This window comes from Asparagus officinalis, chromosome 3, assembly GCF_001876935.1.
Source record: "Asparagus officinalis chromosome 3, Aspof.V1, whole genome shotgun sequence".
Classification (NCBI taxonomy): Eukaryota; Viridiplantae; Streptophyta; class Magnoliopsida; order Asparagales; family Asparagaceae; genus Asparagus; species Asparagus officinalis.
Genome location: NC_033796.1, coordinates 27,769,200 through 27,792,449, shown reverse-complemented (window position 1 = coordinate 27,792,449; position 23,250 = coordinate 27,769,200). Strand labels below are relative to the sequence as shown.

Genomic DNA, 23,250 nt, shown 5'->3' with positions numbered 1-23,250 from the left:
TTAGAAAAGTTACCCGATTCTATCATTTAAGATCGATTACTGACGTAAGGGCTCGGCCACTTTGTACTATAACTGAATCTTCACCCATTGCTTTGTTTTTGTTTTAATTCCAGGTGTCTCTATAGACTTACTCTAGCTCTTGGCAGTTGATATCAGTAATGTCTGACTCGGTAGATATTGTGTTAGAATTCTTGAGAAAGAACCGATTTACGAAGGCAGAGGCTGCTCTAAGAGGGGAACTTGGTAGCCAGCCCCTTTTGGATGGGTCCTCTGAGAAAAACCTTGCCAAAGAGAAAGAAGAAGTGAGAGAAGAAAGTATACCAGCTACTAGTTTAAGTCAGCAAGATGCAGCCCCTCGGAGGAGTAGCGAGCTCTCCCAGGAGTTCATCATCAAGGATATTGCAGTAGGAAGAAGTGGAAATGGGTCGGAAAATAAGAAAGCGCTTGCGAAGAATCAGGGGTCAGGGAGCAGTTTGACAGATCTTTACCCATGGAGTTCTACTCCCATCAACAGCGCTACAAGTTATTTATCAAAGGAAAGTGATAATATTGCTAACAACTTCTCTGAACTTATGATATCTGAGCAACCAAAGTTCTTTCCAAATAAGAAGAATTCTATTGGAAACAAATCAGAATTTTCAACGGATCAAAGAAGTACTTACAGTGGGAGCAGCGAAAAAACAAATTTTAAAGACTGTTATATGGAGAATTCATGGTTAAAAGGGGGTGAATTGTCAAAAGAATGCCCAGTTAAGACCCTTTTCCCACTTTCTTCAAGTAATGCATCAACCAGTTATGATGGTATCCCATGTAATCGTGATGACCGTGTGGAGAGGAAGAAGAAACCTGAACACAATGACGTTAGTGAAGTAACAAAAAAGCAGGCTGATGATGTAGGTATGCCTTTTGTTTCTGGAGCATCGCAGGAGAGTTTGAATAAAAAAAATACCAGGAGCTTTGATATGCCACTTACTATGGAAAATCATAGGGAAGACTTCCCACAGTTACCTCATGTAAGGCTCAAATCTATTGACAAGTTGGTAAATATGAATTGGGAGGGAAAGAATGATCTCCATGGATCTGGCATCGAGCAGTCAAGTGCAGATAACGCCTTTTTGATTGGATCTTTTTTGGATGTTCCCATTGGGCAGGATATCAGTACTTCAGGTACACGTAGATGACCAGTTTCTTATGTGTTTGAAGTTGATTTCACAAATCACTTATTTTACTGTTGGTAAACTTGACCTTCTTGATACCCATCACCGTTTGGATTTTTTTTACTGCTAGTGAATTGGTGTAATTAATGCCATATTTGTATGTCAATTAGCAAGCCCTCAAACTACTGATATCACGTCTTTTATGTCTCTATGCTATTTGTTTAGTTATAGTTGTGTGACAGTGTCGCCTGAAATTATCTGAGAGTCACATTTACATTAAAATCTTAGTTGATGTGGATTCATGGCTTAAATTATAGTCAGATTTGTGAATGGCTCATAGCAGTGTGAAAGCATCCTTATCTTAAAACCTGCACTTATTCTATGATTACACGTTAGGTAAGTTAGTTTCCCTATTGTAACGTCCACTATTTGTTACTTTGTGAATCTTATTTGTTACTTTGTGAATCTTGGTGCTATCTGTTGGTATGACAGAATGTCCACACAATTGTCAATATACCTGTTGGTTTATTAAGTTTGAAACCTTGATGTAAAACCGGGTCAGAGTTACTCTTCCCTTTGCAGACGCAGAGTTGTGTTCATTTGCCTTGTCCCATAGTGCTATTTATCTAACAGTCCAAAGCTTCATGCAGAGAGTTTTCTTTTAATTTTGGTCCCATTACTACTGGGATTGCCGACTTAGGATTTTAGCTTTGCATTAGCATAAGTACACCTTTGGTAATGGCTACTTCATCTGAAAGCTTAGGGTTAATGGGTTAAAACCAACGATATCTATATGGTACAGATCCTTGATCATATCACTCGCTCGCTCGCTCGGAAGAACACATAGATAGCTTTTAGGTGGAAAAATCTCGAACCTGAGACTTGTGCCCTTGATGTCCTGATACCGAAACCACTTTATCCAAAAACTTTTAAGGTAGCATGTAATTCAGTATATATTCTCCCAGATTTGAGATATTCAAAGCTCTCCGCTACTCACTATTTCTAGTTTGTTTTTTTGTTTATTGCACGGCAGTTCTTACCATCTGAAGTTCCATCTGTTATCTTTCATTCATTCGTTTGTGACATATACTTGACCTGAAGTTGCTTCTGTGACAAGAGATTGTCTGTACAAAAAGTAATGATGCATCCTACACTTTTTGAGCTGCTGATTCACGTGTAATGATGTCACTGTTGCATTTCTTTATAATTTGATCTCTTGTTAGCTCTAATATGTTCATTACAAGTTTATGTGTGCTTGGAAAACAAAACTGGCTTGATATTTCAAAATTTCAAACAATCTGTATCTTTTCAAGAGGAGGAAAAAAAAAGATCATGAATCGACTGGTGCTTTTACACTGTTATGGTTGTAAGAATTGTTGTCTGTTTCTTATTGTGTATGTCAAAATTCTGATTGTATAGATTCATTGAATTTACATTTGAAAGCAGGTGGGAAGCGAACAGCTGGTAGTAGTTGGCTCTCTGTAAGTCAAGGAATTACAGAAGATACTTCTGATCTGGTATCTGGTTTTGCTACTCTTGGTGATGATTCAGCAGATTATCCAAATGAGTACTGGGACTCTGACGAGTATGATGATGATGATGATGTTGGGTACATGAGACAGCCTATTGAAGATGAAACCTGGTTCCTAGCTCATGAGATTGACTATCCTAGTGACAATGAAAAAGGTACAGGGCACGGGAGTGTCCCTGAACAGCAAGACCAGGTTCCAAGGAAGGATGAAGATGATGACCAATCTTTTGCTGAAGAGGACTCGTATCTCTCAGGCGAGCAATATTTCACAGGAAAGAATATTCACCAAGTTGGTGCATCAAATAGAAACAATCTGATAGTTCATTATGATGGGCAGTTGTTGGATGCGGAAGAGTTAAATTTAATGCGCGGTGAGCCTGTGTGGCAGGGCTTTGTTACTCAAACCAATGAATTGTCCATGGTAGGAAATGGTAAAGTTGGGAATGATTGTGAAAGGCCTCAGAATGATGATCTCATTATAGAAGATGATCGGCATGGCTCTGTTAGGTCAGTTGGTGTAGGCATAGGCAGTGACGTTGCTGATATTGGCAGCGAAATACGAGAAAGTTTAATTGGTGGAAGCAGTGAAGGAGACATAGAATACTTTCATGAGCATGGTGGTGGCATTAGTAGCAGCAAGGATTTTGAACATGACATAACTATGAGCAATTTTAATAGGCCAAACAGGAATAAGAAGAAAACTAAACAAACGGCAACAAATTTTATTGATGCCGGCTTTTCTTTTCCTCCTCCACGAAGCAAAGGATGTAAATCAGGGTCTGTTGTTACCGAGGTTAACAATGACTGCGAGAAAGGTACCAGTGCAGAAGATATGCTTGCCACATGGAGACGAAGTAGTGATTCGTCTCCACTGAGAAGTTCAAGAGATGAAAAAGTTTCTGATGCTGCTAGATCAAGGAGCACAAGTGCATCATCAGCCTCAAACTACGCTTATGCAGAAAGAGAGAATTTCAAGAAAAAGCAAGTTGGCAAAGGAAATGATGTGATGGAAACAGACCCTGGGGCGACTCTGGAGGATGAAGAAGCGGCTGCACTGCAGGAGCAAGTTAGACAAATAACAGCTCAAGAGGAGGAATTTGAGACCTTCAACCTTAAGATTGTGCATAGAAAAAACAGGTACCTTCAATTTCTTATAACAAACTCTCTTGCCATGTAATAAGTGAATTTACAGGTAAATACATAGATCTTTTCATCTTATTTTTCTATCGAGGATCTTTAGGTGGGAAGTTTATTTTCTGTAGCTTCCAGCTTTCTTCCCTTTGTTTCCATACAGCGGCCTTCTATTTTCCTCCCTAATCTACACCTTTGAATGTGCCAGAACGGGCTTTGAAGAAGACAAGAATTTCCATGTTGTGCTGAATTCAGTGATTGCTGGTCGCTATCATGTTACTGAATATCTAGGATCAGCAGCATTTAGCAAAGCTATTCAGGCTCATGATTTGCACACTGGCATGGATGTTTGTGTGAAGATTATAAAGAACAACAAGGACTTTTTTGACCAGAGTCTTGATGAAATCAAGCTTCTTAAATTTATTAACCAGCATGATCCTGCGGACAAGTATCATCTTTTGCGCTTGTATGATTACTTCTATTATCGGGTGAGCAATCACTTTCGCTTCTTTGATTAAATTCTGTTTCAAAATAAGTTTATCATAGTATTCCTGATTTGATGTGTATATTCACCTACTGTAGGTGAATATGTGATCTCACACTAACGCATTTATGCTTAGTGGTTAGGCAAAGAGTGTGTGTGTTGTGCAATTGTGTATATGTTTGTTATCCAGCATTTACATTGATATATGTTGTAGGTTACTATCCAGAAAGTGGATACTTATTTCTGAACGACATTAGTCAATTAGCTTTTATTAGTTTTGTTTTGAATCACAATTTTTACACATTTCTTATTTTGCCAGTTTATTTCTTTGGAAATTTTTTGTGCGAACTTATAATCTCTTTTTATATATTACTATGTCGTATTAGATATGCTAGCAGTTGAACTGAGCTAGCCAGACGAGAAGTATTTAGATGGTTACCGGAAGAAAAAAAGGCATGCAGGTTATAAGCGCATGAGAAAAGACACATATTTGTACTTACGTGCATCTTAGTGTATATCCACAAGAGCATCTTGATATTCTCATTTCTGCTGCACAGTTTTTTCACATGCTATTTCTTAATTGTGCAACATTCGGAGCCATAAAGCATTGTTGCTATTATAAAAGTTCTATAGAAATTTCTTTTCAATTTCAAATGATTTACACAATCATATGAACACTCCTCCATTTTTACCATCCTGACTTGATTCAATAATCCATGTTAGGTATGTAATTACGTAATAGACATCCTCCAAGGCCTTGCCTGTTAATCCCTATGTAGTTTTATCTGCTGGGTACTGAATTGAATGCAATTAGAACATTACAAACTCAGAACCATCTGGTCGATTTGGTGAATTATATTTATACCGTTCTTAGCGCATGATCACATATTTATTCTTGAAAATAATACAAACACAAAGAATGAAGCTCCATTTGGTTTCCCTGGGTAGTAACTGGTCATGTTTCTCTAAGTTTAACATATTTTTATTTGGTGATTGTGTTTCATAACATTCTGTGCTAATCTACTTGGGCAAACTTCATGCTAGTTTTGCTTTCCTCCAAATTCTGTTAGTCTTAGTCTTTTCTTGCATTCCTTGAAGATTTTAACTATGTATAGTGAAGTCTCTTCATGAGGCATAACCCTCATGCCTCTTAGTTTCATGTTTGTTGATATGGTTTTATATTGCTTAAAGTTTAATTATTTTCGTCAGCACCAATATATAATTCTGGAGAATCCTATTCTTATTTCATCTGTTTATGGTATATCACTTTGTTTGTTCTTCCTTATTCTTGACTTGTGCTTTTAGCTGCATTTGTGCAGGAACACTTGCTGATAGTTTGTGAACTTCTCAAGGCAAACTTATATGAATTTCACAAATTTAATCGGGAATCAGGTGGAGAGGTTTATTTCACAATGCCGAGGCTGCAGGTCGTAAGCCACAGAACCTGTTATTAAACATTTTCTTTGCTTGATTTCCTCAGAATATGTACCAACTTGATAATGTTTCTATTTGCAGTCAATTGCAATACAGTGTTTGGAGGCACTTGAATTTTTACATGGTCTTGGCCTAATACATTGTGATTTGAAGCCGGAGAATATTCTGGTAAAAAGCTACAGTAGGTGTGAAGTAAAAGTTATCGACCTTGGTAGTAGTTGCTTCCAAACAGATCATCTATGTTCTTATGTGCAATCTCGGTCTTATCGTGCACCTGAAGTTATACTGGGCCTCCCCTATGATAAAAAGATAGATGTATGGTCACTTGGATGCATCTTAGCGGAACTTTGCACAGGAAATGTAAGTTTTATCCAGAGTATTCTTTAACCAAGATTTTAAACATTTATTTCTTGGTTGAGTTACCCTTCTATAGAAATAGGGATATTCTGGCTTATCTAATTTTCACAAATAATGTTACCATGTATCACCCATGAATGCAGAATTTTAAGTCCTTAATCATTCACCTTGCACAGGTTCTCTTCCAAAATGATTCTCCTGCTACTCTACTTGCACGTGTGATAGGGATCATAGGTCCTATTGACCAAGTTCTGCTTGCAAAGGGACGAGAAACATACAAATATTTTACAAAGAACCACATGCTATATGAAAGGAATCAGGTACCAATTTTCACCTTTATCTTATAATTTGTTGAAATCACATGGAAGGAAGTAGCAGAATCGCAGGCCTATCATTATATACTCAGTTACATGAATTGTATTTGTTACTTGTAGAACTTCTTCACTTATGTTAATCAAGTACATATGTAATCGACATTTATAGTTTAATCTTTCTGGGAAAGAATATGTGTTCATGGCCTTAGCATTCTGGAACCATCTGATATTGATATTCAGTTTGTTAATGAAGTATTTATGTAATATATAAATAGACATGCGGATTAAGATTCTGAGAAAGAATGCATAGTCATGACTTATAGCACTCTGAGTTGTCGATATTCCAAATGTATTGGTGACCTTAACATGGTTTAGGCTGCGATGACATTCATTTCAGTCAAAAACTTGACATTCTTGAGAAAGAGAAGATAATGCCTCCTTTTTAATGGAGTAACTGATGTGAAAAACAGTGGTCGCATTTAAAATATGTGATGAATTCTTATAGCCAACTTCTCAGGCCAAGGTCTATTTCCCAGTCCGTACTTGCTATGTGAAATGCCTTTCTATTGGGCAGGCAGCTACTATTTTTCCCAAGTATACTTTTCGAAAAGTTCTGTATTTATATATTTATTTCCTAAATGATTAAATATATAGCTGGTGAAGCCTTTAGTTAATTGGTTTCTGGTTACATTACATGGGTGTTAATAGTTTGTATAAGAACTTCAGCTCGAAGTTTAAGAAATGAGCTGTTATTTTACCTTTTCTCAACTTATTATTTCAGGAAACCAGCAGATTAGAGTATTTGATCCCGAAGAAATCATCTTTGCGTCATCGGCTGCCTATGGGAGATCAGGGCTTTATTGATTTTGTTGCTCATCTTCTGGAGGTAAACCCAAAGAAACGTCCATCGGCAGCAGAAGCATTGAAGCATCCATGGCTCTCCTACCCATATGAACCCATATCATCTTGAATGGGGAGAGAGTCTACTGGTGAAAATATATTTCTTCGCCGCTTAAGCGGAATATGCTGAGCTGTACATTGGAGCTTCGGACGTTTAAAGATTGGGATTTTATCACTGATACAAGATTTGATTGGCCCCTGGTAGCAGGATTTTGTGTTGTAGTCTAAATTGAGCGATTCGTCTGTTGTAAGTCAAGAGCGTAATTTGGTGAGAATTACATGCTAACTGATCATTGGTTGTGGTTTTTTGGTGGAATGTGGGAGGTCATGTTTTGTGTATAGGATGTGATTATTGTTTTGGCCCCATTAATCAAATGTTTGGTGCCCAAAATCTTAGTGCATGTATTCTAGCCGTAGTCATCAAAGTGTATTCTCACATAAGAGCGGGCTGTATGTTTAACTTACTATTTTATTGTTTTGTTTTATATTTTCCACTGATTGGTTGGTATGAGTACTTGAGCTAAATATCATCAACTTTGTTATAGTAGTACTTGATGTCATGAAGTTAATGCTTTTCTCTCTCAACTTCTACACGCATCAAGAGCTACGCTAGCATTTTATTGCGGGTTTTCACTTACGTATGGGTCCGAAACATGCAAGCTGAATGGGTGTGGAATTTCATCTCAGAAAAAGATCGCTTCATTTCTTTGCACACGACACGTGGCATTTACTAACAGAATCAAGGGGCACGCTTCCCCAGTAACAACCGCCTAACTAATCCATCACCCTAACCGCCCAGCGCTCCCGGGCAGAAATGTAAAATTCTCTCACATCTCCGACACCATTTTCCCGCCAATTCCAAGATACTACGTAACTGCCTCGAACACAGACTCGTAATTCTGTCCAATTCCAAGGGCGTTATCGTCTGTTCACTGAAAAATGATTGTACGGACCAAGAATCTCGTAACTGCCTCATTCTCTCTATAAATACACCATCATCCCGTCGCTCTCTCAGCACACGCTCTCTCTCGCTTGAGCTTGCAATGGCGTCCTCATCCTCTCTCCTCTTCCTCCTCTCAATCCCCCTCCTCATCTCAGCCTCTTATCCTCTCCACTACGAGAGGACCTCCGTCGGTGCTTCTCAGTCACCGTCATCCGCCACCTCCCTCCTCTCTTCGATCCTCTCCAACCTAGGGTTCCAGGAGCTCGCCATGGTCGTCCCCTCCCTCTCCTCCCCCTCCACTGTCCTCTCCTCCCCCTTCTCCTCCTCAGTTACCCTCTTATCCTCCAAACTCAGCTTCAGCATGAAGCTCAAGATGATCTCCCCAAACCGCTGCCTCACCGTCACCTCCACCGTCGTTGGATCCGTCAACTCCGGATCCAACTCCACCGTCAAGATCTTCGTCGACGGAGTCGAGATCAGCCGTCCTGATCTCTTCAACGACGGCAAGATTGTGATCCACGGCATCCAGGGCTTCATCGCCCCACTCTCCCCCTTCTCCTGCCTCTTCCGACCGTTATCGCGCTGATATCGCTGCAGCTGGAGCTGGACCCGGCTGCCGGATCTATGGAGGTCGCTGCCGTGATGCTGCGAGACGCTATCGTGCGCCTCTCCGCAGCGGGAGGATACAGCATCCTCGCTCTGGCGATGCGGATCAAGGGCCCAGAGCTTGTTGGGCTCCAGAACATGACTGTGTTTGCGCTCGACGATCCGTCTATCTTCGGCGGAGGACACGCGTACATCACCGAGGTTAGGTTCCACGTGGTACCAAATCAGCTACTGATGCACTCAGATCTGGTGAGGCTGCCAGTTGGAACCGTGCTTCCAACGCTAGTAAGAGGTCAGCATCTTGTGGTAACTCAGGGCGGCATTTCGGAGCCGTTCGGATCGGGGCTAAGGATCAACTACGTGCCGATCAAGAACCCGGAGGTTGTATCGAACAGCAAGATCGTGGTCCACAGCCTGTACTTCCCGTTCCCTCACATGTACCTCGCTGATCAGGCGTATGCGATGCCGGTGGATTCTGTTGAAGGAATATTGGAGAGCTCCGATGCTGCTGTGGCCCCTGGCGTTGCCCCTGTCTGTGGATCTCCGGGGAGCCCCGGTGGCTGTAAGATGGCGCCTGCTCCTGCTCCTGCTCCTGCTCCTGCTCCAGCTGCTGTTTCTGGGCATTTGGTTGCTAATGCTGGACATGACGGTAGTCTCTGATTGATGACGTTTTCGGCTATTGTTGATTTGATGTTGTTTTGTCTGGATCTGAGTTTCTTTTTGTGTGTTTTTTTAGAGAATATGGCGAGAGGATCTGAGTTTCTTAATCCTTACGTTTTGTGTCTCCTTGCTGCGACGTTTGTTGTGTGTTCCGTTTAAAAATTGGGAAGTAGGTTGATGAGAATTGCTCGGATCGAGTTGATGTACGTCTGTGTGTTCTTGAATCTAGTCTTTCTTGAAAACTAATCGATCAATGGAATTGGTTATATCTGAAAAATGTTATACGTTTGTTTTTGGCGGGAAAATTCTTGAAGTGAGGTATGAAAAAGATGGATTTTGTAACAATCGATTTAATAACAGATGGCTGAATCTTTAAAAAAAAAGGGAAAAAAAGAAAAGAAAAAGAACAAAGGGTTAAGAGTAGTGTTCCCATATCTCTCTGTTACTTTTCTAGATAGAAGAGGATCCAAATCAATCTTTTGTTGGTACAAAAAAAAAAAAAAAACCAATCAATCAATATTTTGTACAGAAATGAAAAATAGAAATTACGAACTCAGAGGGTAGTGCTCCACCAAGAGCTAAAGATATAAGTCAGTGATCTTTTTGGGAAATGCAAGTACAGTATTCTGAGATTCTTAGCGTGGTCATGGGATTTTAAGGAAACAACAGGGGTACCGTACGTGTAGCCCACCGGTCTTCTGTGAAAAGTAATAATACGCGCATGACTTTAGTGATATTAATATAGTTAATGAACCAAGGGGCCGTGTAATTTACCCATTCTTTTCTTGAAGATGCACACTCTTCCCGACAAAAATAAAATATGGCATCAGGTATTTAGTAGGGATTATGTCAATGTAAATCAAGTTGTAAATTTTTAATTGAATTACAAATCTAGTTGTAAATTGTTATAAATCTTTTCTTGTTAATTGAATTGTGGTATTTAGTAAGGATTATGTCAACGTAAAATATTACAATATTGCTATATAGCATCAGATAGGCCTCTTATACGTAGTTTCTAGTCATACAATGCCTACTTTAGATCTACAGGCAATTATAAAAATTAATAGATAAAAAAACAGTATAATCTATCTGCTTGAGATATTTAGATGTGCTATCTGAAAGGAAAGAAAATGAACTTTTGAACATCTAATTAACTAATTGCATGGCCGGCCCTGATATTCTTAATTTTTCACGGGGCCCTAATCAAGCTTTCAAATGAGGGGCCTCTATATACAATATTCCATACACAAAAAAATTTATAAGATAGCAAAATATTTTTTATTAAAATGAGACAATAAACACATAATCGTATTAATATTAAAATAAAAAAACTTCTTGATGCTTTATAAATAACACAATTCATACTACATTAAATGTGATCGCCTTGCATTTTGAGCTGCAAAATTATTAATTAAAATGTTCTAATCATGCTTCGCCAATAAATTTTTTTCGATAGATATCATAGCCAATCCATTCAATCTCTCTTGTGACATTGTTGATTGTAGATAAGATTTGATGAGCTTCAACTTTGAAAAGCTTCTCTCGGCCGATGCAACTGTAATTGGTATTGTCAATAATACTCTATAAGCAATCCAAGCATTTAGAAAATAACAATTTAGCCTTTCCATAAAATTCAATACTTCAATTGTTTTTTTTTTTTGTTCCTCTTGGTAATGCTTCTCTTAAGATTTCGAGTTCTGAAAATAATTCTGTCCCATTAATATCAAAATTTTTATCATGCTTTAGGAGATCTTCAAGGTTAAGACATGGACACTTCAAACTATCATTATCTGTATATTTTAACCTCTCCAAATTAAATAAGAAACCAAAAGATTCATCATACTGTTGAAACTGTTCAAATCTACTCTTGAGTGAAGAAAGAGCTTGATCAACGATATATATGAAGTAATTGACTCTAAAGGATTCTTCAGCTATCATTGCCATCTCTTTACTATCATTTTTATCAAAATGTTTCTTTCTACGAATGATGCGACGTTCACGAAAAATATGTTCAACTTTCATTCTAACTGTAATTTCTTTAGCCTCAACCATAGCTGCTTCAAATCCATTTTCTCTATAGCTTTCAAAAAAAAAAAAAAATGAGCCCTCTTAAAAGGTCTATAACAACATCAATCTGCATATCCTCTGATTGCATGATTTTACTTATTTTGTTAATAGCATTCAAAATATCAAACCAAATAACCATACCAAGTAAGAACTCAAAATTCTCAATTTCATATGTTTCTAAGCACTCAGCATCACTTTTTGTCTTAGGATCTTCACTAGAACTTGCTAAATAAATCAAAGCATCTCTTATATCTGGAGCTTGGAATCTTATTGCTTTAACACTTTCAACTTAACCTTCCCAACGAGTTTGTGATGGTGGCTTAAGTGTGAAACCTTTAACATTATCTGTAAGAACTTTCCACCACTTTGTAGAAGATGCAAACAATGAATATATGTGCTGCACCACTCCGAAAAAAGATGAAGCTTGCGAATAAGAGTTTACCTTATCACAAAGCGTAAGGTTAAGACTATGACAACCACAAGGTGTGTAGAATGCTCTAGGATTTATCTCTAATAATCTTCTTTGCACACCTTTATGTTTTCCTTTCATATTAGAACCATTATCATACCCTTGTCCTCTTAAATCACCAATACCAAGTTTAAGCTCTTGCAAAATATTTACAAGTTCTTTAAAAAGTCCTCTTCGTGATGTATCATCCACCTTTAAAAATCCTAAAAAGAACTCCTCCATCTTTATTGGGTTTGTTGAAATATTCACGCATCTTAATATAAGTGACATTTGCTCTTCATGGCTTACATCCGGAGTACAATCAAGAATAACAGAAAAGTATTTTGCTTCGTTAATCTTTTGGATGATTAAACTTTTGATCTTATCTGCTATTCGAAGAATAAATTCATTTTGAACTTTGTGACTAAGATAATGATAATGAATTTCTTTTTCCTGAACTCGACGAACATGCTCTTTCATTATTGGATCAAATTCGGCAATCATTTCTATTATACTTAAAAAAATTCTATTATTTTCTTCATAAAGCTTCTCATTATCTCTACGAAATACCAAACTATTTTTAGCAAGTGTTTTCACAACAACAACTACTCTCAATAGTACTTTTCTCCAATACTCTCGTTCTTTGTTGATTTGTTCTTCAACACTTTTATCGATTGTCGCATTTTGTCGTAATCTGATCTCTAATTCAATCCAACTCTTCATGTTAACAATGTGTTCACTACTTGTTTCATGACTTTTAAGTCCGGCACTGAGATTTCTCCAGTCTCTAACTCCATCATTTGCCAATTGAATTTTGTTTGCATCATATTTGAACAACTTACAACAAAAACAAAAAACCTTGTCCAAAGAATTTGAATAGATTAGCCATTTTCTATCATGATGTTCACCATTGGATAAGTTACGAATGTAATGTGTTGAGGAGAAATGTCTGTCTTCTGAATATTTTGGAAAATCAAGATTATCATTTCTTTTGGGATCTCTTTCAACTAGTAAGTCTCTCAATCTTTGATCAATATTTTTTTAATTTCCTGGGTCATTTATGTTTGAAGGCCTTCTTTCAAGGTTTTCTTCTTGTACCAAATCTTCATGTTCATTTACATTTTCTTCATGTTCATTTACATTGCTATTCTCATTCAAATTTCTATTCTCATTGGAATCTTCATGTTCTTCACATTCTTCAATGGAATTTCTATTCTCATTCAAATTTTTATTAACCAAATCCTCGCTTTCTTGATTTTTAGGTTGCTCATTTTCAACATTCGCCGAATCTTGAACTAAATTAGAATATGTATTTCTACTACAAGTAATAAAATTTTCAAGTGCTCCTGCTTGAGATCGAATTCTTCAATTTTTTGTTTCTTTATCCGCTTATCATGCCCAGACATATATTTTCGAGGAGGCATGATATCCAAATTTAATTCTGAATCTGCTACAATCTAATAAATATCGAGAAAAATAAATTAATCAAGAATTCCTACCAAAAGCATGTTAGGGACTAAAATATATCAAATATTTAAATTGAAATTTGAAATTAAACAACAAAATCTAGTGAGAACTAATTACAATTTCAATTTTAATTTAGGCCCTAATCAATTTCAATTTCAATTTCACAAAATCCTAATTCCTAAACCCTAATTCCACCAAGCCCTAATTCCTAAACCCTAGTGAGAATTGAGAACTTACAGATAAATCAAAATATCTACATCAATTCACGATCTTGTCAAAAGGAGCATAGAAGTGAAGAAGACAAGAAGTGAAACCCTAACCTGGCGGGCAAGAGCCGAGAGGGAGGAGGACAAGCCGACAAGGACGGGACACAGGAGGAAGATCCGAAGATTGGAAGAAGAGAGAGGTCAGAGAGAGATAGGGTTTTCAGTTTTTTTTTATATGTGAGAGTGGCCCTGGATACAGAGGACAGGTTGAAGATAGGGGTGGTTTTGTTGTGTATTTATGCTATTAGAACCCTCTAATAATTTTGCACAAAAATCCTCTTGCTTTTTCATATATATATATCTATCTAAAATGGGGCCCTTGTTTTTTGGGAGCCCTAGGCGAAGGCCTCTCCCGCCTATGCCCAGAGCCGGCCCTGACTAATTGAATAAGTTCCACGCATACCTATTAAACCTATTGGAATGAATATAACAAAGACGAAAAATCTTGCTTTATAACTTGATATGTTTTTACTGAGCCTATGCATACACACTAAATATAAGTTAACAAATAACGTCGATCTTATCTCTAAATTAGGTGATAATTAGAAATAATCTAACTGACCCAATTCTCTTTATTTCAATATGTCACATATGATGTTCAATATGATAGCGCTTTTTATAATAATGGTTTTCGAGATAATGATGATTTTCAAGATAGTAGTGTAAACATGACATCATGATGTAATCTCATACCTTAAGTTTGAGTTAGATACTTAAAGTTGTGGTAATTAGACTCTCTTCAATCCTCACGTGATTGGAGGACCCCGATCCATTAATTGGAGAAGATCCGGATTACAGAAAAACTTCTACGGTATATCGATAAAAATTCCTCATGCTTGAAGGAAAGGAATAATTAGAAAAAAAAGAAAATTCAATTGAATGTAAAATTTGCAGACATCCAACCTACACGGTTTGGTCGCACCAAACCCGATCCACTCACGTGCCACAGAAACCAAACAGAGGGCCTTGCTTAAAGTGTTCCGTCGTGCCAACATAAATAATCCTACACCAAACCAGAAGACAAATTAAAAGCGAGTTGGTCATCTCCCCTCCCGTGGCGTGAAGAGCATTGCTTCTCGTAGTTAATTATGCTCCCCCACTAAGCTCCCATTCTTGTCTCTCACTCTTAACAATAAATCTCAATTCTTAGTCCCTTCTCTCTCTCTCTCTCTTTCTCTCTCTCTCGCGCGCGCCCGCGCATCAGATCAAAGAAGAGGGAGGAACGATAAATGGAGAAAATGTCGGTCTCTTTGGTAGCGGTTCTGCTTCTGTGTCTCGGGGTCGGCCGAGTCGTATCGGACGCATCGAATCACCGATACAAGTCACAGGATCCGGTACCTTTCTACGTCAACAAGGTCGGTCCTTTCCATAACCCTAGGTAACGACCTCTCATCCAAAGCAAAACTGATCCAGATCTTTAGATTTTGTCTACTTCCGTTCCATTCCAGAAATTTCTAGGGTTTTGTGGAGTGATCTTTGAACCCGTTGGGAGTCATCAAGTTTTGATCCTAATTTAGGAACTCGAAAGTTACAGATTTAGTTTCTGAAGGGAATTTAACCGATAGTCAATAAAGATTACGATAAATGTAAACTTTAGTTCCTTTGGGGTGGACATTGCGTGTTGGTGATTGGCATTGTCAGATTTATGGAAATCTCAACTTTTAACAGGAATAAGGAGGTTCCTTTTCTGAAATTGTTGAAAATTGGGGTGTTCTTGACTCCTTTTTGGAAAATTAAGTTTTTTTTTGATGTACATTTGCAACAATTTCCTCAAAAAATATTTGCGACAGTTTCTTATCATCTTTTGGAATTTTCATTGTCAAGTTATTGCATTTATTATTTTGCAATTGAAAGTAAGGCAATTATTATTATTATGATTATTTTGGTATAAGTAAGGATGAGCCCATTCCCTTAAAAAGTTAAGGTGAATTCAGATAAATCTAAGTAATATGGGAATTCTCAACTTTTACATATTATTTAGCATTTATTTGCATGAGTTTTTCCAGTTTGCTGGAAAAATTATCTAGATAACTCATTATGACAGAATTCAGTGCATTGATCGCAAATCTTCAACATTCATAATTGATTTATTTTGTTGATATTATATAGACTTTTCAGTTTGTAAATCTTTGATTCAAAAAAGAATAACATATCTATTTGTTTGTCATGATAATGCTACATGCACTGATTCTAACTGTTCTCTATTTCAGTGAGACATATCGATATTTTGATCTCCCTTTCTGTGCTCCAGGTTGGTTTCCTGTTCTTATGTTGATATGTCTAGTCTTATTTTAACTGTCATTTTCTAGTATTTTGTTTTTTTAAACGCATATAAAACAGGACATGTTCATGACAAATCGGAAGCCCTTGGTGAAGTTCTAAATGGTGACAGGCTTGTTGATGCTCCATACAAGCTTGATTTCCGAGTTGACCAGGACTCAAAATTGGCATGCAAGAAGACACTCACAAAAGAAGAGGTAGCCAAATTTAGGAGTGCCGTCATGAAGGACTACTACTTTCAGATGTACTATGATGACCTCCCCATCTGGGGATTCATTGGAAAGGTGGACAAGGAGAACAAAATTGATCCAAGCGACTATAAGTACTACCTTTACAGGCATATCCACTTTGAAATCTTCTATAACAATGATCGAGTGATTGAGGTCAACATCCATACAGATGCAAGTTCACTATTAGATGTTACTGAAGACAGAGATGTGGAGGTTGAGTTCTTATATTCAGTGAAGTGGAAGGAGACAACCACACCATTTGAGAAGAGGATGGAAAAATTTTCTCAGTCTTCTTCAATGCCTCACCATTTGGAAATCCACTGGTTTTCTATTGTAAATTCATGTGTCACGGTTCTTCTTTTAACAGGATTCCTCGCTACGATCCTGATGAGGGTTTTGAAGAATGACTTTGTCAAGTGAGTAGTATTTCTAAGCTAAGCTTTTTATTCTTTTCTTGTGCGTACGTGCTGGGTTTCGGGTGCGTAGGTTAAATCTTATGGACCATTACGGAAATGGTTGAACTTTCCTAGAATTTGGTTTCTATGAATTCAAATAACTAGTAAACTGACGTATGTATTGTAGACTTTAAACCGTTAGATGGTGTCCCAGTTTTATTTGGTCAAACTTGTCCTTTGGTATTAATTTGAAAAGCTGATGAAAAAGTGACGTTAGTGAAAGTTATGTTACATTACTTTAAAAAAATCATGGTTGTTAACTATTACAATGATCTTGTGAAAAACCAAACCAGTTGATCATGCCCTGAAATGTGTTATTATGGTTAAGGTCTCGTGAAATTCAATGTGAAGTGTGTTTAAACCGTCTATTCTAGCTGTATAACAGCGGACAAAGAGAGTAGCACACCATGAGTTTGTTATAAATGAATAGTAATTAATTATCAAGGCAATGTTTGTAGTTGGGAAGTTTCTCTGTTTTCTCTTAATTGGATTCTGGAAGGCTGTGTTTAGATGTTTCTGATTAGGTATTTGAAAACTGACATGCATAAAGCATATAATGTACCAATAGTATCCTATAATAGCACTATCGGTTATGAGTGTGATCTCTAGCAAATGGAAGTCCTACTGTATATGGCAAATTTAGTTCTTATATATGAATACCTATTATTTTAAGAACATTATCTAGTGATTCTATATTTATATGCTAGGACATTGTTCCTATGGTTCGGTATATGTGCTTACATCTGATAGCTAAGTCTTCTGGTGCATGTGATGTGTTTATGAAGTAGTGGAACGTGAGGGTGGGTTTTTTCGGAATTTTCTAAATTTGCCCCTCCCCTGTGTTTTAAAGTATTCCAAATTGTGAGTGCATTTCTTTGAGTGTTTAAAAATGTGATTCACATAACTAAAAGGCTAGTTTTTTTAACAATAGTAATATTATGCATTAAAAGCTTTTAAGACTAGATACAACTCGTATAATCATATAATTCATATGACTTATTCTAGAGTTAGCAACATATATCATCAAGATGTCATTGTTGGCAAAGTTGGCTCCTACATAGCTTTACTGACATACCGACATGTGACACAGGCATGATACTTTCCCCAATCTTGTAAAGTATGATTGTTGGCATTGTGGATAGAGGAAATGAAGTAGTAGGAAGTGATTAGGATTCCATTATATTTGTATGACAATTAATACTAGGCATAGACATGTAGGATAATCTTATATAATAATGATATATACTTACATTTTGAAACATGAGAAAATTAGAATAAGTTATGAATTATTCATTGTGTAATTTATCTTATAAAATAGATGCTCATATTTTCTTGACAGTAATTCACTCATATTTTCTTGACAGTAATTCATACTTCATTATATTTCATAATTAAAGGTATGCTCATGATGAGGAAGATGCTGATGATCAAGAAGAAACTGGGTGGAAATATATTCATGGTGATGTCTTTAGATACCCTAAGAGCAAGTCCTTATTTGCTGCTTGCCTTGGTTCTGGCACTCAGCTGTTTGCGCTGTAAGTGTTTTTCAATTACTTTGAAGCCTGTGTATATTTATTTGAACCTTTTATATATTGGAGTTATTGATAATACGTATTCTATCGAAGCTGTTACTCATTTTTCTGGACAAACCTTACTCCTATTCTTGGTTTACTTGCAGTACAATCTTCATTTTCATTCTTGCACTAGTAGGTGTATTCTACCCCTACAACCGAGGAGCTCTTTTTACTGCACTGGTGGTCATCTATGCACTTACTTCAGGAATTGCTGGGTATACTGCGACCTCTTTCTATTGTCAGCTTGAGGGAACAAACTGGGTATGCTGCGTGCATTTTACTGAACTCACAACTATATATTTTCATACACGACTTTCATTAAGTGGAGTACCATCCCACTAAACATCTAAGCGGACATATCTTACCACAAATTCATGTTTAACATTGTTAGTCATATTGATTTCTAATTTCTAAAGGTTTTTTACCTTTTCTGGCTGGCAGGTGCGGAATCTAATCTTGACAGGATGTCTCTTTTGTGGACCTCTATTTCTGACTTTCTGCTTCTTGAATACCGTTGCCATTGCATATAATGCTACTGCAGCACTGCCATTTGGCACTATCGTTGTTATTTTTCTAATATGGACTCTGGTAACCTCCCCTTTGCTTGTCTTGGGTGGTATAGCTGGTAAAAACAGCAAGGCAGAGTTCCAGGCTCCTTGTCGCACTACCAAGTATCCTAGAGAAATTCCACCATCGCCTTGGTACCGAGGAGCTATTCCACAGATGGCGATGGCTGGTTTTCTTCCTTTCAGCGCAATCTACATTGAGCTATACTACATATTTGCTAGTGTGTGGGGCCACAAAATTTACACTATCTATAGCATTCTCTTTATAGTCTTCATCATTCTGCTTATTGTCACTGCTTTTATTACCGTGGCATTGACTTACTTTCAGCTTGCTGCGGAAGATCATGAGTGGTGGTGGAGGTAATCAATTCAATTCTCTTTTCTTCTGGGTTATTGCATCCATGCACCTGCACCTGCATATACAAGATATGTACTTATGATGTCTAATATCATGTTTAATTTATTCCCCCCCTCTTGCATTTTCTATCTGTTGATGCTTGCTCAACTATTACTTGGCCATTCAATAAACTACTACTCCTGGTTTACTTAATGTTTTTAACCTATGTACTCTACATGTTTGAATGATAAGCATCATTTACTCATGTGCTATATTTTTCACTTTCTTGGCCCCTAAAGCTGTGAAGGTGCAAATGCTCTGAATTGTATTCTTTGTTCCACTGCCATTTTGAAGATTCACAATCCTGAGGTTTTATGTGATTGTTCAACCTTCCATGCTAACATATGCTATGCAGCCTTCTATCTATATCTAGAAAGTATATGATATTTCTCACAGGCATTGCTGTCCTTATCTGTCCATGGTCCGGTATCTTCTCCCAACAGATTAGACGTGTGAAGGGTAAGTATCTGATACCACTGTCTTAATTCCACCTCGCCCCAACCCAATCAACCCCACCTTGCCAACCCCCACCCTGCCAAACCCTCCACGCCCCCACCCCGCTTCTCTTACATGCACATACAAAAACCTAGGCACACATGCAATGAACACCTCTGACTCACTTACAAAAATACATCCAAGTAACCTCTACAGATGAATCCTCCACAACATATGAGACAGATGCTTTCCTGATAAGGAAACATGCATGTTACTTCCTGGTTGTACTGCTTTTCAACAGCACAAATACGTAGGCCTTTGACTTATAAACGTCAGATGCCTTCCTTTGGATCTATGTTACAGGTACAGGTGGGGGAGTGGGTTGGATAGATGACAAATTTGTAAAAGGTTGACTACAGGGACACAACTATTACATATCCAATATTGAAATTAATAATTTACATCAGATCGATTTTGTTTTTTCGTTCACATGTTATGAAAACTAAATTTTCTATAATATTTTAATGTTTCTTTTACTAAGTGGATTATAAATTGGAAAATTGCTTGAATTAGATACCTAAACGATCCTTTAAAATCATACATTTGAACTGGGTATGGGCTGAAACGAACTTAATACATGTCCAGTGAGTTGAAGGAAGTGGACATGAAGTGTAAGATATACCACCAAGAAGTATATAATGAGTGTTTTAAACTAAAACATAAATTATGTAATTGAGTACACGGTTGAATAAATGTATACATATTCAAGGAGTGTCCAGGGAATGTCAGAGTCGGACACGTGTCGACACGGGTATTGGAATTGCGATGAGGTGTTAGGGTAACTTAGTGACAAATGGCAGGTGGTATGAGGTGGCCAGAGGTTCAAGGTCACATTGCCGTTTTTCTTTAACCTCTACAATGAATAATCTACCCTCTAGTTAATATCTTTAACTTCTGTATTAGGTTTTTCGGGGATTCTTTTCTTCACTGGGGAATTTAACAGTGGATACAGTGATATCTGGTCATGGTGAACATTTTATTCTCTAAGGAGATGTGTGATATATCAGGGGTCCCTGGAAAGTTTGAAAGGTGATGATATAAGATTAGTTTAAAGTATATGTACTAATGAATATGTACCTCCAATACTGTCCTTAGCTAGCTGTTTGTTTCTTGGTTTGGTGGTCTACCTGTAATCTTCAAGGTTTTTGTTCACTAGGAATCTTCTCAGCATCAACATTCATTTCAATGCTATGCAAAGGCACGAAGTAGCGGTCTTTGGATCTCTCTCTTCAGGCCAATAAGCCTGAGACAGTTTTTGGCTTAAAAACACCTTTGAAAACACACACACACACGCACGCACACCACACATGCACGCACGCACACAAGGGCCATAAAACAAATCCACAAGCTAACAATTTCCACAATCTGATACTGAATTGATATTCAGCTTGCTAGTCTTTCTTGATAAATAAAGCCGAATAGATGGGAACTCGTCCATCGTATCTCAAATTTCTTGGTCATGAATTGTAGTCTTTTGGGTGATTAAACTCAGATATGCACACACTCTTTGTCATCTGTTATGATCATCTTCCTTTTGATATGAATAAATGTTCGATTCGGAGCAATGCCAAATCTTAATTCAACAAGTGATGTTGGTCTTTTTCGTCTTCTAATCTTTCCTCTTATCTCCTCCTTATGTACTTCTGCTTCCTCTCCCTCATCTTCATGTATACTCTATATCTATATCCTCTAGTTAATAAATTATTTGCGCATCTTATCTGGGTTACTCAAAAAAATTTAAAAAAAAATGTGAAGTCTCCGTAAGTGTGATTGTTCAGATGATTCAATCGCAGGTCTTTCCTATGTGGGGGATCAACTGGACTATTCATATATGGATACTGCTTGTACTACTATAATGCTCGATCAGACATGTCAGGCTTCATGCAGACCTCATTCTTCTTCGGCTACATGGCTTGCATCTGCTATGGTTTCTTCCTCATGCTTGGGATGGTAGGGTTCCGAGCATCCCTCTTTTTCGTCCGTCACATTTACAGATCCATCAAGTGTGAGTAGCCACTCAATTGAGCTTCAATGCATAAGCTTTGCTGGCGATGGATGGGATCAAGCAGTTTCCATATGCAGCTGCTTAGGCTTTTCTGAGTTCTTGGGACCAACTCATCGTACTTGCTTCGTCACTCTTGTTCTAAAGAGTTCGTACACGCACCCACAATTATGGACTTGTTTCTTTTTTCTTCTTCTCTCTTTTTTTTTTCACTATACAAACTGATTGTTAGGTCTAAGCTATGCGTGTTTTATCTGTTGTGCATTAAGGTTATATTAAGGTTATGCAATATCTATTATATAGCTTCAGTTGAAATCTGGATGTGATATGAAATCAGCCCTTCCTCCCTTCCTGACGGAATAAGATCAAAAGAAAAGCTATTGTTTATCTTTTGGTGTTTTCCAATATTTACAGGACGTTACCCCTAAATATAAGCAAAATAAGTGCATTTGAATTCTGTACAATGTGATTTTATACAATATAATCTCTCCGTGGAAAGAAGAAAATCATGTTAAAAGAAATATCTCCGACGTCTTCCAAGGTGGGGTAGGAAATAGCTATGGGTATGCACACGGCCTTTTTTTTTTAAGTAACACCTTTAGGTATTATAAGTAATTTGTTAGCACTGCAGATGACTTAATTCTGAACACCATAGTGAGCACAGTAACATGAGAACAAGGGGTGTAAACGGATTAGATACGGGTCGGATATGATACTTATCATATATCCGTATCTGCTTACTAATTATAGATATCATCTTACGGATACAGATGACACGATATGCACTGATAAGTAAAACTCTTATTATATCCGCTAAAATCAGATACAGATACGGTTACGGATATAGATATAAATGTGGATATATATGCAGATACAAAATGACTATGAGAAAACAAAATAATATTGAAAAATATTTAGTTTGTACTATACAATAGAGTTTATTAATATGTTTGTCATATCTGAAAAACTAAGACTATATTTTTTGATCATCAAAGTATGTCTCAAATCTATCAATCTAAGGATTAATACATTTGCAATTGTATGAGCAACATATATTCAGATACTTAGATATGTATCCAGATATTTTATTGTACTAGTTGAGACGCACGTGCAATCAACGAGGTTGAATATCATGATTATGTAAATTGATAAAATAAAATAAAAATAAAAAATAAAATAAAGTTTTCTTGCAGGATTAATCATCAACTCAATCTATTTTAAATAAAATATTATCATTGTTTCCTTCAACACAGACTGTCGCCACGTGATCTACTATTTGTGAGTTATAAACACATTGATCTAGTATAATATCTTTGTTTATTAGTATGTTGGAGACTTTAAAAGATGTATGATCATTCAATTTGCAAAGAAATTTTGCATATGAATTTACTTACAATATGTCCATTAAACTTTTAGTTGTGGTTTGACTCATATTCACATTAACTTTTAATTATGGTTTCACTCATACTTATATTATGTAATATTC

At 37.1% G+C, this 23,250-nt stretch overlaps 3 protein-coding genes across 4 annotated transcripts in view; all 3 read left to right on the top strand.

Annotated features, from left to right (window-relative positions):
• The window catches only part of LOC109833556, an 8,302-nt gene extending 486 nt beyond the window's left edge, over window positions 1-7,816 (top strand). Inside the window, exons 2-8 of one of the 2 annotated variants that reach the window (XM_020401274.1) lie at window positions 114-1,167; window positions 2,604-3,825; window positions 4,028-4,307; window positions 5,623-5,730; window positions 5,819-6,097; window positions 6,271-6,414; window positions 7,190-7,816. In XM_020401274.1, the coding sequence (XP_020256863.1) occupies window positions 159-1,167; window positions 2,604-3,825; window positions 4,028-4,307; window positions 5,623-5,730; window positions 5,819-6,097; window positions 6,271-6,414; window positions 7,190-7,378 (3,231 nt within the window). In that variant the 5' untranslated portion in view covers window positions 114-158 and the 3' untranslated portion in view covers window positions 7,379-7,816. Of the gene's footprint in view, window positions 1-113; window positions 1,168-2,600; window positions 3,826-4,027; window positions 4,308-5,622; window positions 5,731-5,818; window positions 6,098-6,270; window positions 6,415-7,189 lie in introns of both variants that reach the window. The other variant, XM_020401273.1, reaches the window with a different exon arrangement.
• On the top strand, window positions 8,352-9,785 carry LOC109834837 (fasciclin-like arabinogalactan protein 21). The gene is given in 3 exon segments (XM_020402855.1): window positions 8,352-8,832; window positions 8,835-9,506; window positions 9,594-9,785. Coding segments are annotated over 3 exon segments (1,236 nt in total). The 3' UTR covers window positions 9,677-9,785.
• On the top strand, window positions 14,821-22,081 carry LOC109833554 (transmembrane 9 superfamily member 3-like). Its single transcript, XM_020401272.1, has 7 exons — window positions 14,821-15,143; window positions 15,976-16,016; window positions 16,106-16,691; window positions 18,128-18,265; window positions 18,409-18,565; window positions 18,746-19,230; window positions 21,556-22,081. Exons 1-7 carry the CDS (start codon window positions 14,995-14,997, stop codon window positions 21,773-21,775), a joined length of 1,776 nt encoding a protein of 591 aa, XP_020256861.1. The 5' UTR covers window positions 14,821-14,994; the 3' UTR covers window positions 21,776-22,081.

Excerpts from the sequence above, each read along its gene's own strand:
- LOC109833554 (XM_020401272.1), top strand. The coding sequence starts at position 14,995 with ATGGAGAAAATGTCGGTCTCTTTGGTAGCGGTTCTGCTTCTGTGTCTC. Across the intron at positions 16,692-18,127 it reads TTGAAGAATGACTTTGTCAA|GTATGCTCATGATGAGGAAG; the intron begins GTGAGTAGTATT and ends TCATAATTAAAG. Across the intron at positions 19,231-21,555 it reads GATCATGAGTGGTGGTGGAG|GTCTTTCCTATGTGGGGGAT; the intron begins GTAATCAATTCA and ends ATTCAATCGCAG.